This window comes from Aptenodytes patagonicus, chromosome 19 (assembly GCF_965638725.1).
Source record: "Aptenodytes patagonicus chromosome 19, bAptPat1.pri.cur, whole genome shotgun sequence".
Lineage (NCBI taxonomy): Eukaryota > Metazoa > Chordata > Aves > Sphenisciformes > Spheniscidae > Aptenodytes > Aptenodytes patagonicus.
The window spans coordinates 5107278-5125134 of NC_134967.1; the positions used below are offsets into that span (position 1 = coordinate 5107278).

General features: G+C 46.0%; 1 protein-coding gene across 2 annotated transcripts; it reads left to right on the forward strand.

Annotated features, from left to right (window-relative positions):
• The first annotated feature begins 2637 nt into the window (after positions 1-2637).
• On the forward strand, positions 2638-17389 carry LOC143168955 (solute carrier family 2, facilitated glucose transporter member 5-like). 2 transcript variants are annotated; one of them, XM_076355990.1, is made up of 13 exons: positions 2638-2688; positions 5640-5769; positions 7338-7436; positions 7898-8058; positions 8572-8696; positions 11319-11471; positions 11546-11671; positions 11960-12147; positions 12538-12648; positions 13133-13234; positions 13640-13715; positions 14853-14980; positions 15645-17389. In XM_076355990.1, exons 2-13 carry the CDS (start codon positions 5713-5715, stop codon positions 15876-15878), a joined length of 1560 nt encoding a protein of 519 aa, XP_076212105.1. In that variant the 5' UTR covers positions 2638-2688; positions 5640-5712; the 3' UTR covers positions 15879-17389. The 2 variants fall into 2 exon arrangements, with proteins under 2 accessions (XP_076212105.1, XP_076212104.1); XM_076355989.1 differs by lacking the exon at positions 2638-2688 and adding an exon at positions 4975-5096.
• The last annotated feature ends 468 nt before the right edge of the window (positions 17390-17857 follow it).

Below are 17857 nucleotides of genomic sequence, written 5' to 3' on the forward strand. Positions count from 1 at the left end.
TTGTAGATATGTTCCTCTTCCTATGTACATCTTTCATCAGTTGGAGCAACCTGTTCACCAGTATGCGTTGTTATAGTTCATTCTTACTGGCCTATTGCTGTGAACTGTGGAAAGACCTCTGAGAAGTGAGTATGTGGGTCTTATTTCCCTTAGGCTCAGGTGCCCTTACGGGCTGTGGCTCTCAGCTATGCGAGATTACAAATGTTAGGTAATCATGAGATTACAAATTGCACTTTCTCCAGATGAGGCCAGGCTGTAAGGTGGGTGGGACTAATGTTGGGGAGAGCTGGTGCCGTCCCAGGACCTGCCCAAATAGAGAAAATTCAAGTCACTATGGGGGGAAAAAAACAGAGGCTGACAGTTGAGTATTGCTTTGTAAGTTGCCATGTGATTCCAACCTGTGAATGAACTTTTCTCAGAATGGATTCAAACTCTGTTGGCCGTCTCACAGGGCTGGAAGCAGCCAAGAGCCCTGGTGTAAGAAGTGGTGCTGGACCTTGGCTATAGTCACAACTGACTGAGCGACAGTGTCTGTTACTAGGGTTGCACAGCGCTTCCCTTCTGGGATATCTGCTTTTCTGTGGTTTATGACTGTGCCATAAATTTAAGTGGTTGACCTGGGCAGGCCAGGAAAGGAGTCCAGATGCTGTAGACAGCAAGCGGAGGGGAAGCTTGTTTGTTCTGCAATGTTAGAAGTGATTGAAGGCTCCTTGCAGTATTTTGGCTGCTCTGTAAGGGGGGCTTGCAATGTGTGCTTTGTGTCGGCACTCTGCCCTCTGACTGCATGACAAGCCTTAGCTTGCACATCAAGGGTTGTCCTTCAGATTCTCTATCCTAAATATTGCCATCCCTGAGCACGTCTTTGCCACTTGGAGCTCCTATGCTCAGTGTGCTCCAACACATGGACTAGGGGCTGATGTCAGAACGAAGGGCAGGGAGCCGAGCTGCGTGCTGGTTTCCAGTAACTCTTGGGAGTCTTTGAAGTTCACGGAGAGGTTTTAAGTATATAAAGACAGAAAAGAACTGTATGTGTGGGGAGGGTGCTGGCTGCCTATTGTGGACTATGAGAGTGGAGCCTGGGGAGGGGAAGTAAGAAAAGCTAGGTCTGCAAAGAGCAGAGCTTGTTAAATAACAAGAGCTGGAAGGAAACCAGGCTGGAAAGATGGGAAGGACTTGTGGTGGTTGGAAGTGGAGTTGGAAGTTTTAAGTCTGACTGGATACAAAAAATACAAGCCTACAACGAAAATGTTGGGTGGAGGCGCGTGGGCTGTGTGAAGGAGGTAGGAGTGCGATGCAGCTCTGGATTGAGGGGAATAAAGAGCAACGGGTCGTAATGGCTGGAGGGTGCTTGCCCACGCTCTTTCTCCAGGCAGGAGTCGGTTAGGACTTGGTGAGTTCACATCTCACATGTACTATCACTACTGTTACACTACTTATCAGTACTGCTGATACTGATTTGGTCATTGCAGAATCCTATTCTCCTTTTTTCCCTTTTTGTCGGCTTCCCAAGACTTGAGTCTGTGCAAGATGATCCCTGGCTCTAGGAGTGAACCAGGGTTCTGTAGTGCGGGAGAATCTGGGTGATGTTGGTTTTACTTTAAAACCTAGACGTTGTGTGTTTAAGGAACCATCTATTTGCAAGAAAAGGATAAATCTTCTTGTTGCTAAAGCAGGGGAGCATCTTAGAAAAGTAATTTCTGGTGGTGCCACTACTATCCTCTCTTCTCATCATGGAGAACAGTTACAGAGATGACACCAGAGTACTCTAATGCTGCCAAACCTAATGTTTGTAAGACTTACGATTGCATAATACAAGTCACTCCTGCTACTCAGACGTGTGAATGTCTGTTGTGCTGCGCTGAATTCCATGTATCTTGTAACCTGTGCAACTCTATAGGGAGCCGCAGAAATCAGTGCGGAGTGGCATGAGCTGGCAAACGGCAGGTCTTGGCTGGCACAGTCGGTATTCTGTCCTGGATAGAAAAATGAACCCCCTAAGGTCCAAGAGGGCAGTGTGGGTGTACTGACAGTCAGTGTACTGACTTCTGCTGAACAAAGTGCAGATGGAGATTTAATATCCAAGCATTCCAACACTTTCTGAAACATCTTCTGGGTCACACAACCCTGCCAACAGAGAAAGGACTAGACAGTTCCCAGACCAACTTACCAGATAGTGATGTGGTAAGTTTACAGATCTGTCTGCTCCTTTGTTTTTACTTTGGGGATGCGTCTGTGTGGCTGAGGCTCTTCTGAGATGGTCTTCGAGGGCAGCAATGGAAAAGGAAGAAGGTTGGCAGGATGCGACCTAACATTGCCTTTGCGTGGTGAAAAGAGTCTTGTTTACTTTCTAGTTCCAGAGCTTCATGTCTCCTACTGTTTACCTGCAGTGTGCTTATTTATCCAGCAATCCCCTTTCCTATTGCTAGGGGATCAGACTGCCACATCTGCCTCTTAATTAATTGGCTGGTAGCCATTTATGCAGCTGATAAAGCAGTATCTGTATATGACTTATTTGCAGGCAAATCATTTGTTACTTAAATTATTGTTTCACCTTGAGGCCCCAGTTGTAGCTGAGGACTGCATATAATACTGAATTAGCCTTGACTGAACGTGCAATTCCTTCCCAAAATGCAGGTGAAAAGGCTGCTGATGTCACTCTTTTGGACAAACACTGTGGAATGTCTCCTGGTAAGTCTCCTTACCGCAGGCATTGCAATCAGCATACTGCAGCATGGCTGAGTGCCAGCTCCCAGTCTAACCATCACTTTTCTATAGCTCACTGCTAATGTTCTCCAGCAGACTTATTCTCCTGGAAACTAAGCTTCCCCTCTTAATTATTTTTGCCAAAGGTATCAGGGTTTCATAGGATCCAGCTCTGAGCACAGACAATTGGGCTGAGTGTAAACGGTTTCCTGCACGCATGCATGGGAACTCTTACCACGTGGTGGACAAGTGCGGAGGAGAGAAGATACAGAGCTGAGTTAATGTCTTCAGACAATTGCACTCTGGGGTGAAGAGCAGATGTAAGAAGCTTAATATGTGCTGTAGCTGAAGTTGAAAATGTGCTTGTAAAACGCCTGTAAAACTTGCTCCCTTTACTTGCTTCTGGCGCTGTTCTTTGCCCAAGTCCAACAGGATCTCGGCTGTTGAAGTTATACCCCTGTAATTGCATTGAAAGTCCAAGGAGAAATTAATTCACCGTCCTGTCTCCCTTCATCGAACTCTTCCAAGATCATCTTGGAGCCAATTACTACCTTACAGATGTTGTTACCAGATTCTTGCTGTGATTGGCAAATGTTCAAAGTGTTCTGCTGCCGTAAGCAGCATTTACTCTGGTGAAGGATTTCTGATGGCAAACATACATGTCCTGTTTGATTTCTGTGTTAAGAATTTCTTCAAGTTCAGGGAAGGAGTTTAAAGACCATGATAGAGAATTCTCTTTTCTTATAATTACTGAGCAGCAAAGTGGCTGTCATTCTGCCAAGAACTCCCAGAAGAACGATACTGTCTTTAAAGAACGGGAATTTCATGAAAGAAGTTTGTCCTTGCAACTTCCCTACCCCTGGGGCAGAATGGCTCACTTTCCATTTTCCCTCTTCTGGCCAAAGATTTGTGAAAGTGAGAACTAAACTAGTTGCTGAGTGAGCTATGACCTGTCTGTGCTGGTTTTGGCTGGGATGGAGTTAATATTCTTCACAGTAGCTGGTATGGGGCTGTGTTCTGGATTTGTGCTGGAAACAGTGTTGGTAACACAGGGATGTTTTTGTTATTGCTGAGCAGTGCTGACACACAGTCAAGGCTTTTTCTGCTTCTCACCCCACCCACGAGCAGGCTGGGGGGGCACAAGAAGTTGGGAGGGGACACGGCCGGGACAGCTGACCCCAGCTGACCAAAGGGATGTCCCACACCATATGGCGTCATGCTCAGCACGTAAAGCTGGGGGAAGAAGAAGGAAGGGGGGGACGTTTGGAGTGATGGGATTTGTCTTCCCATGTCACCGTTAGGCGTGATGGAGCCCCGCTTTCCTGGAGATGGCTGAACACCTGCCTGCCCATGGGAAGGAGCGAATGAATTCCTTGTTTTGCTTTGCTTGCGTGCGCGGCTTTTGCTTTACCTATTAAACTGTCTTTATCTCAACCCACGAGTTTTCTCACTTTCTCTTCTGATTCTCTGCCCATCTCACCAGGGGGAGTGAGCGAGCGGCTGGGTGGGGCTTAGTTGCTGGCTGGGGTTAAACCACGACACTGTCCCATTTGTTTTGAGGTGCTTTGAGCAATGTTTGAAGGCAGCATGGGAAAAGCTGAGCTAGCTCAGAGTGTCTTGGTTAGTACCATTAGCTACATTCGCTCAGTGGGACTGCAGGGGAAGGTAGAGAAAGATGAGTTACGGGTGAAATGAATATTCTGGTTTGCATCTCTCTTCAGTTAAGACACCACGTGATAGGTGGGACTGAAGCAGGAGTCACTCCTGAAAGAGCCAGGAGTGTTCTTGAGGTTCTTGATCCACTGTCAAGATATCCCAGCTAACAGCATCCCTGAGGATGTTAACTTATAACAAATGCATTAAAAGACAAATGACAAGAAGTCTAGGGAGGACTTCCACTACCCTGAAAGCAACAGGGCTCCGTTCCCCTTCCTATTTTTAGAGCAGGATGCTTTCACCTAGAGCAAGGGAGGCTGCAACCAGTCAAAGAACGCATGCAAGACACATGAACAACTCCTGTTGCTCAAGAGGATGCGTTGTTTTTTTTTTTTAAGCTGGCTGTTAAAGATAGATGGACCAATAACAGCAAGGTTTGGTTCCAGTTTCTCCGGCTGCTGGAGGTATCTGTGAACTTTGCATTTCTCTGATAAACTCTAGAAATTGTAGTCGACCATTAACCAAGTCCATGTACTGTTAAAAGTAGTCTCATAGTGTAGGAAGTTAATACTAAGCCAGCACCACGTGGTATACCTTGCATGTAGAGGGAAAGGAACTAATGTGCTTTGGTGGAAAAACAGTGTGTTCTTGTGTCCTGTCAAAAACACAAATCTGAGAGGATGAACCTGTTCTCTGTGAACTGCAGAAATGCCCCGAAGCAAGTTGGTTCGTGCAAGGTAGGACAATGAGCGGTATTTAGGCCCAAGGGCAGATACGCAATCCGTGGCTGCAGGAGGGTTAATACAGTTCAGTGTTATCGCTGTGGCCCGTGGCAAACACCCGCTCTGTTGCCGAGGCTGCTCCTGCAGAATGCCCCATTTTCCCCGGCGTGCAGCAGTCGCCTCTCCAGCTGCGCTGTCCACAGCTGCCCATGAGCTGCGGCGTGAAGGAGCAGCAGCCCTATTGCTATAGACTCATCTTGTCCATGTGTATATAGCTGGGGGAAAACAGCTCATTTAGCAGCTTTTGCGATAAGTCTGCCCCTTCTAGTCGGAGAGATTGGCCTGTTTCCCCTGTAGCTAGGCAGCACCTCAGTTTTGAGTCGGGATCTGGCAAAAGAACATCTGACCTAGCGGTGACAGACTTGAACGAGGAAAAGAGAAGACACGAGGGAGTCACGCAGAGTAAGGGAATGGCCAGACAATAACAACTTTGGCTGATAGAGCTTGTCGTTGATTGGATGTTTTCTGAAAAGCCACAGAGGGGGATTTTCTGTGCAGGGCGTTTCCATCCCCGCGTTGTCTGTTTTGGCTATAAAAGCCTCTACTCGGCATCTGTGATTCAAACACCAAAATGAAGTTGAAAAGAGAGAAGCAGGAGAGCTCTGACTGCGATGAAGGTTCAAAGGGGGTAAGTATGCCGGACTCTATACTTCCAACTTGAGCCTCCCACAGAGATACAGGGCAAGCTGTTTGAGATCTGCAGGTACTTGTAGAGGAAGGAGAAGACCAAGATCTTTTGGGCTAACATATCCGTAACTCATCTTGCAGGGAGAGCAGAGATGCGTATGTTCTTGAACCCCATTTATGTCTGTCTGCAGCGTAGTGTTGCACTCTCATGATTTTGTCTGCAGGTGACCTACCTTGTAACTTCTGTGTGACTTTCCCCTTCTGTGGGTGAGTTTTCTTTCCTACTTTCTAATCAGTTTTAGGCTGCAGATGCTTCTGGATGGGGGCTGCCCATAGAGCAGCGTTTTTGTGGAATCTTGCACAATGCAATGCTCGTGTATGCCAGAGGCTTTCCTAAATGTGAATAATTAACACCAGTGGCTCCTTTCAGCTCCTGGGATTTGTTTAGTGAGAGCAAGGCAGCCTGCTTTTCATCACCAATGTGAGAATGTCAACAGTCTACTCCTAGAAAATGTAGCTGGAAGCCTCAGCTTCCTCCTGATCCTTACTCTGAGATTGACTTGAATTTTGATCTCCTGCAGTGCCTTAAACTCTGCAGATCTCTGGAGGTGAGCTGCTAGAGCTTCTGAGGAATACAAGGAGTACCGGCAGCTATTTGGACAAATGTTCAATTTAGGGAAATGACAGATTTCATTCAATGACTTGTGAGTGTTGGGACGTAAAATCTTGCAGACATGAAGGCTATTGATGGTGACAACTATATGCATCTGAATGAAAAATTACTTTATTGATGTAGCAGCAATGAGATATATTAATGAGCTATAAAAACCCCCAAAAACCAGCTCAGTCAACACAGCGGGGCCAGCCTGAGAACTGAATAGCAACTCAATTGTTGGAAAAAGTGAGTTACTTGTAACCCTGAGGACCGTGTACCCACAGCCAGGGTTGGTGCTTAATCCTACTCCAGATGGCGATTTCACCCTTCTGTTTAACGGCAAAGTGCTGCTCTTCTACCCCACCACCAAGCCCTCGCTGAGCCCCTTGGATAAGTTCTAATTGGCTTCAATGGCAATCGGATTAGATCCATAAACAGCTTGATCCTGAAATGTGGGAGGCAGGACAAGCCAGCGTGTGAAGGCATGACAAACGAAGAGGACAGGGATTTTGCCACTTTATGCAAAATCTCTTCTTTTTCAGCTTTCCTGTGCCATTGTCCCGTGTTATTTCACTAACCAATTTGCATGTTGGAAAAAGAATAATTGCATACAACTTTTTTGCCTGCGGGCGGTATTTTAACAATGATAACTTTAAAAATTATTCATCATCTAAATGATCCATCAATACCAGGAAAGAGTAGAATGAATTACTGTAATGACTATGCAAATCAAGCAGAACAAAATTAGTTATCATGAAAACAACCCATTGGGCTTTCTTTATACAGTAACATGAAGTGACAAACACAGAAGGCAAGCCTTAGGGTACTTCTCTATTTTTACTGAACGCCGTTTATGCCTAAAAGCCAAACCTGCTTCTGAGGTGGTGTTTCTGTGTTTTCTTTTCCTTCTGCAGAAAATGACGCTTTTGCTGGCACTGGTAACGCTGATATCTGCGTTTGGATCGTCTTTCCAGTACGGCTACAACGTGTCTGTGATTAATTCTCCAGCCCTGGTAGGTTGGACTGCGGAGTGGACCATGACCTAGGAGCGGGTTTACGAACAAAACGAGGCAGGAGCGTAACAGTAGATGACGGGTGTTTGTGGGCAGAGGCTTGTACTTTTCTCCGTGCTTTGAATCACCAGGCACCTTGTGAGAAGTGACTCCCCAGGAAAGGAAAGGGGGGCTGTTACGGCGTATAACACTACTGTCGGGACTCTGTGCCTAGGAGAGACGGGGCATGAGGAATGCCTTCCCTTCTGGAAACCAGGCAAATCCTACAAGGCAGGATAACTTGTAGTAACAGTTAGCTAGTCCAGGCTTCTCCATCCCTCTCTTGCATTCGTTTTCCAACTCAGCCATTCTGGTTTTTATCAAGACGTTTGTTTAAAGCTTTATGGTGTTTGTTGTTAACTAGCTTTTACAGCATGAAGATTTTACTTACTGTGCTAAACATGCTCTGTATTTCATTCTAGTACATGCAAGACTTTTACAACCGAACCTACTTCAACAGGAGTGGAGTGCCTATGGACAGCGGCTTCCAGACGCTGCTCTGGTCTCTTACTGTGTCCATGTACCCTCTGGGTGGCTTGTTTGGGTCCCTCATGGTGTGGCCTCTGGTCAACAATTGTGGCCGGTACGTGACAGTGGTGTTTAACAACCTTCACCAACAGTTTGCTGGGTTCAGATAAGACTTGCCTCACTGGTCACTCCAGCTTGCCAAGCCCATCAGGAGCATGATAGTGTGTCACACACCTTGATTGTAAGGCAGATGGGCCCGTGATTAGTTGCTGGATTCAGCAATACCTGTTGTCTCCCACACGTAGAAGAATTTATATGGTTTCAGTATGGTCAAGGCCAGGCTGTATGCTGGGCACTGAGCCAGTTAGAGAGCAACGATGAAAGCCATGGGCTGGGATTTGAGATCGGGCCCAGCTTCTGCTGCTCGGGTTTCCTGAGAAACTTCAGTTCTTTCTTAAAGCCTCCATTCCCTGCAGGAAAAATGGGACAATCGCCACTTTCTCTTTGGTTAGTCGTTGGGATGGTGATTCATTTGAGTTTTGGGCAGTATAACGCAGGGGGGATCTATCTGCTCTTGGGGCCTTAGAAAAAATAAACTGAATCTGTCTCCTTCTCTGTTACTTTGCAGAAAGGGCACTTTGCTGATAAATAACCTCTTCTCCATTGCTGCTGCAACCCTTATGGGAACCTCAGAGCTAGCAAAAACCTTTGAAGTAATCATCCTTTCACGTGTTATCATAGGAATATATGCTGGTAAGTGAGAGGTTGGATGGCAAAGGGAGAACAATAAATATGTTCTTAGCTACGTAAAGGTGTTTTATTCTCACAACAGATGGTTTCACAGGTAGCACATTTTAGCCAACGTCTGCATAACAATGCTGTACTTGCTTGAATAACAGTTGTCATCTGCATGTTGCAGAAGTACTAAAGATCTCTAGTAAACAATGGCAGTGAGACTGGAATTTAGGAGGTACAGGGAAGATGTGTGTCTGTAGATGCAGCTATTCTCTGTAATAAGCATCTGCTAGGCACTGGAGCTCTGACAGCCAGGAAACCTGATGTTGTTAATCTGTTTTCCCAGACATCTTAAAGCAGATTTTTTTTTTTTTTTTTTTTTTTTTGCTTTTTAACATAATCAAAACCAGAATAATCCTTCTAAGTCAAAGTCATTGGAGACAATGCCAGATCCAATAATCCAGTCCTGGAACTGACTGTTATTCCTGCAGGAGAAAAGAAATGTTAAAAGGGAGAGCGAAGGGTTCAGAGCCACTGGATTAACTGCAAAGATAGTGGGAAGCCGAGGCGAAGGGTGTACGGGAGTTGCTGGTATAAGTGGCTCTATTAGAGCTACAGTAATATGGAACAAACAGAACCCAGGATGGCTGGGTACCCCATGCAGTGCTGCACTGAGAGTGTGCAGAGCTAGGTTGATAAAGGGTCCTAACAGCATTTAAGCTCAATTAATTGGCTTTGGGCTGGTGAGACTGACATGGTCCATGGTTTATTAGTGGGTTGGGATATCCTGTAAAGATAAAACGAGAAAACAAAGAACTGATATAGGAAAACAACCTGCTCTGTAACATGCAGCAATTGCCATTGGTGAGCTAAGGCAGGAAATTTCTCTAGTCCAATGGTTTTGTTTTGGCTTTTGACTCTCCTAAGCCTGGCAGCTGCTCTTAGCATTGGTTCCCTGAATAAATACTAAGGGACCTGTTAAGCGTGATCCCTCTTTCCAGTTATTTATAACTGACTAAAGGATCTGGACTGGCTGTCCTGACTTGCCCTTCACAGCTTGACTTCACTTGAACTGTGGACACTGTGTCTGGGGAGGGAAGCTGCTGAGCCAAGGCAGCCTGCTTCTGGCTCCGGTAGGATCCGAGCGTCACTCTTCCTCCCAAAAGGGCAGCTCCGGTGCTGGTAGCCCTGTTGACAGCCCTGTTGTATGCAAGCCCCTCTGTGACAGGGCTCGATCAGCATGGGTCTGAAGAGTTAGAAAGCTGCTGTAACTTGAACGCGGTAGTCCAGGAGTCACTGCTAGCATGTTTTAATCTGGACAATTAAAAGGCTGGTTATAGTGTGAACTTAAAACACTACACCTCGTGAGTTTAGTTTTATAATGTTTTCTAGTTGCTTTAATACTTGTTTCCATGCCTCTTGGCTTTCGGATAACAGCTTGATCATCTTAGTAACTCCGAGCTCCTGAAGGCTAGGAACTTTAGAAATGCAAGATAAGAGTCTCATGTGGTCATTTGACTCCAGGAGTTTGGGTTTTGCGTGCCAGGATTTACAGCGTAAGCATGGGAGCTGGCAGCTCTCTGGGGTTACTGTGGGTGACCATGCAATGTTCCTCAAAATAACCTGTGTCCTATTAGAGTAGAAATACCTATTCCAGCATACTACCTGTAAGAAATCTCAAACCAGCAAAGCTCTCCGCAAAGTGTTACTGAGCAATTAAAGGAGTAGTGAATTTTTAAAAGCCAGCAAGAAGTCGCATCCTTCCACCCCCACATCAGCTTGTTTGGATACCGGTTTCTTTTCTTGTTTTAGAGGAAGTAGAAATTCCTCCCTTACACTTTGAGTTTGTTTCCAAACCTGAAGTAGCACACAATATTTCTTTGCATGTATTGTATTGAAGTACTTGGCAGACTCTGCTGGGAGAAAGCTACTCTTAGGAAGATGAACACTGAGAGTCCCCAAATCATCTGCCAGCTCTGTAGGCAAGACAGGCTACTGTTAGCCTTCTCGGACTCCTAAAATGCTTTGCTGCTGAGCAGTTTATAAGCTAGACCCTCAAAGCACCAGAATGTGGGCAGGTTGCACTCCCAAGGCCCCTCGTGCACACATGGTTGGTTCCCTACTGTATTTCAATTGAAATGGGTGAAACAATCCAGGCTCCTTGAATTAACCCCAGCATGGGAATGCCTCTGCAGCTTAGCCACAGAGACGATGTCTGTCTTAAGTTTAATATCTGTGAGTGTAATATTGACAGCTTTGGTGAAGGGACAGCATTACCTATGAACAGAGAGGTAGTGGGACAAACTTCTTTCTCTAACGGCTCCCGGAGAAAGCTAGATTCCTGGGCACCAGATGCAGCGATGGATTTTGTACCTGTCCACCTACTGAGTGAACCAATGCCACGTGTTTTTTGTCCCATGTTGCACTGAAGAGTGAAGAAAACATACACAGCATATTCACTGGCCAGAAGATGACATTAAATCTTCAGCTGGAGCAGAAGTGTTTGAGTGTGAGGATTCCATATGTCCTGTGGTCCAGCGGGGATCACTTTGGTCTCACATGGGGGAAAAAGGCATCTTACTGAAGACGGTGAGTGTGCTGATGTCAGCTGCATGTCTAACATTGTTCTCTACCTACTAGGTCTGGCCTCCAATGTGGTTCCCATGTTCCTTGGAGAAATGTCCCCCAAAAATCTGAGAGGTGCTATTGGGGTAGTACCCCAGCTCTTCATCACCCTTGGGATCCTTGTAGCTCAGATCCTTGGTCTCAACAGCATCCTTGGGAATGCCGAAGGTAAAGCCTGGGCTCGGGACTTTTCTGTGGGCTCCATTGGGGAAAGATTTGTCATCTTGTCTTACTTGTTGCAGGCTGGCCCGTGCTGCTGGGGCTCACTGGGATCCCATCATTAATTCAGCTCCTTATATTGCCCTTTTTCCCTGAGAGTCCCAGATATCTGCTGATACAAAAGGGCAATGAAGAGCAAGCACGACAAGGTACAGCATCATCCTTTAATGAAAAGGGGAGGTGGAATGGGATAGATCTGACTGTGGGACACGGCTGACAGCAACCAGCAGTGAAGCAAGCCAGTGTGAAATTCTTCACTGACATGTTGCTGGTGGATGGGATTCCTGCAACATTGCTCCTTTCTCTGCATATGTGAATCCCTGGCTTCCCACCATGGAAGCACTGCTGCCCGTATTGTTCTGACTTGATCTGAAGCAGGAGAGCTCACTGTAGACCTGTTCTCTGGGGTCCATAACTCACCTTCCTCTCCCAACTAGCTCTGCAGAAGCTGAGAGGCTGGGATGATGTGGATGATGAGATGGAAGAAATACGCCAAGAAGACCGGTCAGAAAAGGAGGAAGGACATTTCTCTGTACTCAGCCTGTGCACCTTCAGAGGCTTGCGATGGCAGCTCATCTCAATTGTTGTCATGATGATGGGCCAGCAGCTCTCTGGGGTTAATGCGGTGAGTGGGAAGGCGTGTGGGAAAGGCCAGTGGGGTGAGTAACAAAGGGATGGGACTTTAGAGTGGATGATGTGGGGCAGTGCTGACGCAGGAGTACCCCTTCGTCAGGGACACTGGTTCTGTGTCACGTTGTGGTGGGTTGACCCTGGCCAGTACCAAATCCAGTACACAGGTGTACTAGATACAGAGCTAAGCTCTCCTGTTAAGGATAGTTCGGACGTTTTTAGAGTAAGGTGCTTGTGCCTGGATCCAAACACCAATATCTCCAGAAATGAAAGAATTCAGTTCTCAGGCTTCTGTGCACCAGTTCTGGGATGTAAAAGCAGCCAAAATGGGATTCCTGTGTTCTGCCTTTGGTCAGATAGAAACACAGCTGTGGTTTTGCTGCAGGTCTTCTACTACGCAGACAGAATCTTCCAGTCGGCAGGTGTGGACAACAATAATGTTCAATATGTCACTGTGTCGATAGGTGCCATCAACGTCGTCATGACTTTGCTTGCTGTAAGTTTGTCCTAGGGCTCTTTGAGTTCTAGCTTGTCCAGTCTCACCTGTCTGTCACTGTTTAAATTAGGTTGTCATTTACACATACTGCGAGCTGCTTTGCACAATAGATGCCCTGCAGTGTCCCCTGGTTGAAGGCAGCTACGTTAAAGTGATTAATCATGCCGATTTCTCACATGCCTCAGAAGTTTTCAATCTCTGGTCTCCAGGCTGATACGCCCTCCTTTTGCTGTCCAGTGTTACCATGCAGGGCTTCCACGCAGTTCTCACTGGGACTGGGTACTGAAGGATGGCCTGCCTGTTCTCTCAGTGTTATTGACACATCCAGCTTTTTGTTGGGTGACTTCATGCCCACAATCCATCAGTAGATGCTGGAAATTTCACTGAATTTCTTAAAAGACAAAGACTACCTTAATAAATTTTTGTGGAATAAGAAGTGCTGTGCCCCAGGTTTCTGGTCTCTCACCGTCTTCCGTCTCTTCAGGTTTTCATCGTGGAATCCCTGGGGAGGAGAATCCTTCTCCTTGCTGGCTTTGGATTGTGCTGTGTCTCCTGTGCAGTGTTAACTTTGGCCCTCAATCTCCAGGTGTGTAGTTGAATGGCTCAGGTGATCCTACCCGTGCATTTCTGGACCTTCCAGGGAACAGGCCATTGGTATATTTTGAAGTTGTTTCTACACCCTGGGTGGGACGGGACAGTATGAAATGTTTCTGTACTTGTATACCTACCCAAAGTAAACCCAGGAAAAGCTATGATCCTGCTTGTCTGAATATTACTTCCAGTATGTCATGTTCATAATACCTGTCACATCCATTTGTTGAAGCAAGGACCATAGCCAGGCTATGATTTTTGTGGCTAAGTATGGGCATATCTGGCAATGGAGGGTGACACTGGCTTTAGAATGCCTTCAGATCTTACTACGTAGTGCCTTGAATGTGTTGGTGATGTTCAGATAGGAACCACATCTAACCTGTGATTAAATTCTTCACAGACCACTGTCTCGTGGATGTCTTACCTCAGCATAGTGTGTGTCATTGTTTACATCATCGGACATGCTATTGGAGCCAGTAAGTATGCACAGTTTAGTCCAGTCTCCTCCACGAGCTGGGTAAAGCCAAGTGTTATGCTGAATTTCAAATCAAAAGCTTCGTGGAGCTAATCCAAGGAGATCAAATTTCTTCTCTGTGTGGCCATGCACCTTGTTGATTGCCAGCTAGGCAGTGATTTGCTGGCTGTGTCGGTGAGGCAGGGGAGCATCTGGCTTTCAAGAGGAAAAACAAAGGCACAATTGTGCTTGTGCCTGAGATTCCCCCAGTAAGACTGGGAGCAAAACTGCGCTGAGATAGTGAGCCCTACCAACTGGGCAGAGACGTTGCACGCTTGCATCTCTAGGCAACAAATGAAATTAAAAGCAACTCAAATTATATGTGGCCCCGCACATCACTTTGCAGAAAGGAGATGTGCAGATAGATGTGGATATTGGAAAGGCTTTTGTCCTGGCTCAGCTTCTTAGCGTGGTAGAGTTGTCTGCTTCGCTTAGAAAGCCCTGTCAGACCCTTGCTGGATGCAGCAATGCGGTTTTGAAACTCCTGTAGAGGTTTCACTGGCAGACGGAATTACCTACAACCTTTCCTTTTCCATTTATGCCATCAGGCGGATTCAAGCGCCGGGGGCAGGGAGATTGCTGGAGGGGGACCACCAGGCCAGCTGGACCTGTGGCCTGACCCCGTTAATGAGAACACGGTCTATTCCTGCTTAACGGTGCCACAGGGCAGCAGTGCAGGGCGCGGGCCTGAGGGCTTGTTCCACGAGTCATTTTTCCAACACCTGCATGTGTTGGGGTGTTTCTCTGTTTTTCTTTTTTTAAGAAGCAATCACCTGCTTAGTTGCTGCTCATAGGGTGCTCTCTGGAGAGACAGTTCGTGTTTATCAACCTTATTTTACAATTTGTGCAGGAGATGGGTTCATGGCTACGGTGCAGCCATAGGAGAGAAGAGGTTGATTGCTGTGTGTGAGCTTAGGAAAGTCATTTAGTTGCCCTGTTTTTTTTTTTTTTTAATTTAATCCCTTATTGGATTTATTGGGTGTTTCTAAACACTAGTAGTTTAGAAACCGTTGCCTGCCACTGAAGTGAACAGTGTAATCTAGGAATTCAGAGTGGGGTAATTGCCTTGGGGATTTCCAAATATGCAACTACCTTCCAGGTCCAATTCCCTTTGTGATGATCACCGAGATGTTCCTGCAGTCATCCCGGCCTGCAGCGTTCATGGTGGGTGGGTCTGTGCACTGGCTATGCAACTTCACCGTGGGGCTTGTGTTCCTCTACATGGAGGTAAGATGCGATCACAGGACAGGGCAAGACTTCAGCTTAAAATTAGTATCTTCACCCCTGTGTTCTTAGAGAGAGCCTTTTTAATCCTGAAAGCCATAAATGCCCAAGTTGGTTCCCAGTACCTGTACGCAGGATTATATATTAAGGGCAAGAAACTGATGTTAATCAGCATTTTTTATCACATCTGTCTGTTGCACATGCTTTAAAAGAAAGCAGTTATTTTTCCAGGTGAATGTCTGATCCTGAATTCGGGAGCATGGAAAAGATTGCAAATTCCCCATCTTCCATTTTAGCCAATTTTAGCTTTTGATCTCTAGGTCACCAGTTCAAACTGATCCCCGGCAGTAGTGACCCATAAATTGCTACAGTTGATGATTTTAGCCTGTGCAAAGGGAGCTGGCGAGTTCAGTTTGATTTATGTAACAGACCCTCACCCTCCTTTTCCAGTAAATCCGTGGTGGTTTCCAATAAATCCATGGTGGTGGTATGAGAAGAGAGAATCTAGAACCACCCCTAACTTCTTCTAGTCGTTCAACTTAAAATATGTGCACATCATTGGCTGCTTTTTTTATAGCTATTGCAGGATTCAGCATGTCCAGATCATGTAATGTATGCAGCTGGAGTATTCCTTTGATCCCTGCTCTGTCTTCTTTCATTGCCCTAGGCTGGACTGGGGCCCTACAGCTTCCTCATCTTCTGTGCCATCTGCCTTGCCACTATAGTTTACATCTTCTTTATTGTTCCTGAGACGAAGAACAAAACCTTCATGGAAATCAACAAGATCATGGCCAAGAGGAACAAGGTGGAGATTCAGGAAGACAAAGAAGAGTTTGAGGATTTCCACACTGTCCCAGGCGGGCAGGCAGAGAAGAAAGAAATCTCCAGCAGTGAACTGTGACCCAGCCCAGTGTTTGGCCTGGCCCAGATATTTTTCAGGATCCGTTCAGTGGGAGAACGAATACATCGATTCATCGTTTGATACCAATCTTCATTCAGACCTTCTGCAAACTTCCCACAGCAGGAGTTTCCAAATAAGCCCCTGTGTCCCGAGAGTGTTCTCATTGTGAGTAATTAGCAGGACCATTCTGCTTCATGGCATAGCCACTGCCAAGGCAAATTACTCATTCATGGTATTTGTCACAGGGAAAGGGCAATATCCTCAGCCAGCTCAGTTCCTGTGATCACAAAACCTATGTCATAAGGTGATGTATGTCCCTGATGTCCTGACTGACACATCTCAGGTGACATAAGCCAGCACTTGAGCTGGGTTTTGGTCAGTTGTGTGCAAGGAGTGCACTATATTCCTCTGAGGAACTGTCATTCATGTATTTGAGGGTCCAACACGAGTGATGCCAGGCCTTTGGTGCACTGGGGTGGCGAGAGCATCAGTTGTTCTGAGGTACTTTGTTAGATGGGCTGACAATGGCATCTACCCTGTCAGCTCTTGTCCTTCCCTTGTGTGCCTCAAAGGACCGCTAAATTGGAAGTGCCTATCACTATAATCTCACCCAACTCTCTCCTTCAAATCAAACCTAGTCCTCAACTGTTGCTGATGAGTCCTTCTGAAGCCTTATTCTTGAGGTTAGGAGTCATCCATCTGGCTGTTGCTTATTCACAGCCAACTTACACCTATTTGTTCTAGTGGCGCTCTAGTCTTTGAGCTATTTAGCTCATTTCACTCCCTAGTGTTTACACTTCAGTTGCCAAAGAGCAACAGTCCCTCTCTTAATCCTTTAATAACCCCCATATCCCTACTCTGTACGCATGAGCCAGTAGGAGCTCATTTGTCCCCCAGAGATACATGGTATTGAACTCTAAGAACCTCCCTGCTGTGTTGCAGGAGTCAAATTCAGGTTGATTCCTGTGCAATGAGCTACAAGTTGGAGCCTGTGTTTGCAAACACATCCAAACTTGTCTTTAGATTCTGACATTGAGTTGCTTAAATTTAATTTTTGAAATAACTCAGCTCTCAGGTACTTGAAACCACTTGAAAAAGTCTTCAAGTGGTTTAGAGCTTGGTCATTCTACTGGTTTCTGGCTGTGTCCCCTAAGGGCACCATTCCACCTGAAGGCTAAATTGGTTTGGAAAAGCTCCGAGTCTGAAGGACTAGTGCTGACTCTCAGAAGACAGTAAAGTGCACACTGATAAAAATGGAGGATTTCTTAAAGTTTTTATTAGTTTAGGGGGTTTGGGGGTTAATTATGGCAAATTTAACATGGGGAAATTCAATTTAATTAATTGTTATGTGAGGCTGCTGCCCTCTGTTTTGAAAAAAGCAGAATTATTGAACAGCCTGGCACGGATTTTGTTGTTGATGGAGATAGCCCTTCACATGATATACTTTAACCTTAGAAAATGAGTTTTATACCTGCCCTCAAACTTGTGATGTATACATGTTGAAGAAGAAACTGCTTCCGTGCTCAGTCTCTACATCCATTTACAGAAAAGAAGGCATGCCATGGATCAAAGCACAATGATTGCATAGGACCACACTCTGTTCTGCAAGGGCTTTACGTACCCTTTCCTATGCGGTAGGTCTGCAGGGGAAGGGGTGGTGATTTGATGGTGAGAAATGGGAAGGAAGGACACATGCAGGGAAGATGGTAAGAAACCGAGACTGGGTGAAGGACATGAGAGATATTTTACTTGATAGAGCAGCTCCTTTGACCAAAGAGAGTGGCACTTTGGCATGTAGGAAGATCTATGTATGGGGACCTAAGTCAAACTCCTGGGTGGGATGTGACTATACAAGGTGTTGGACTGTGCCAAGTTCTGCTCTATTCTTTGTCTCTATCCTACTGATGGAGGCTTTGCTCCCATGTACCTACTTGGAAAAATGACCTGAAGCACTAGCAGGTGCGTAGTGAGCCTATACA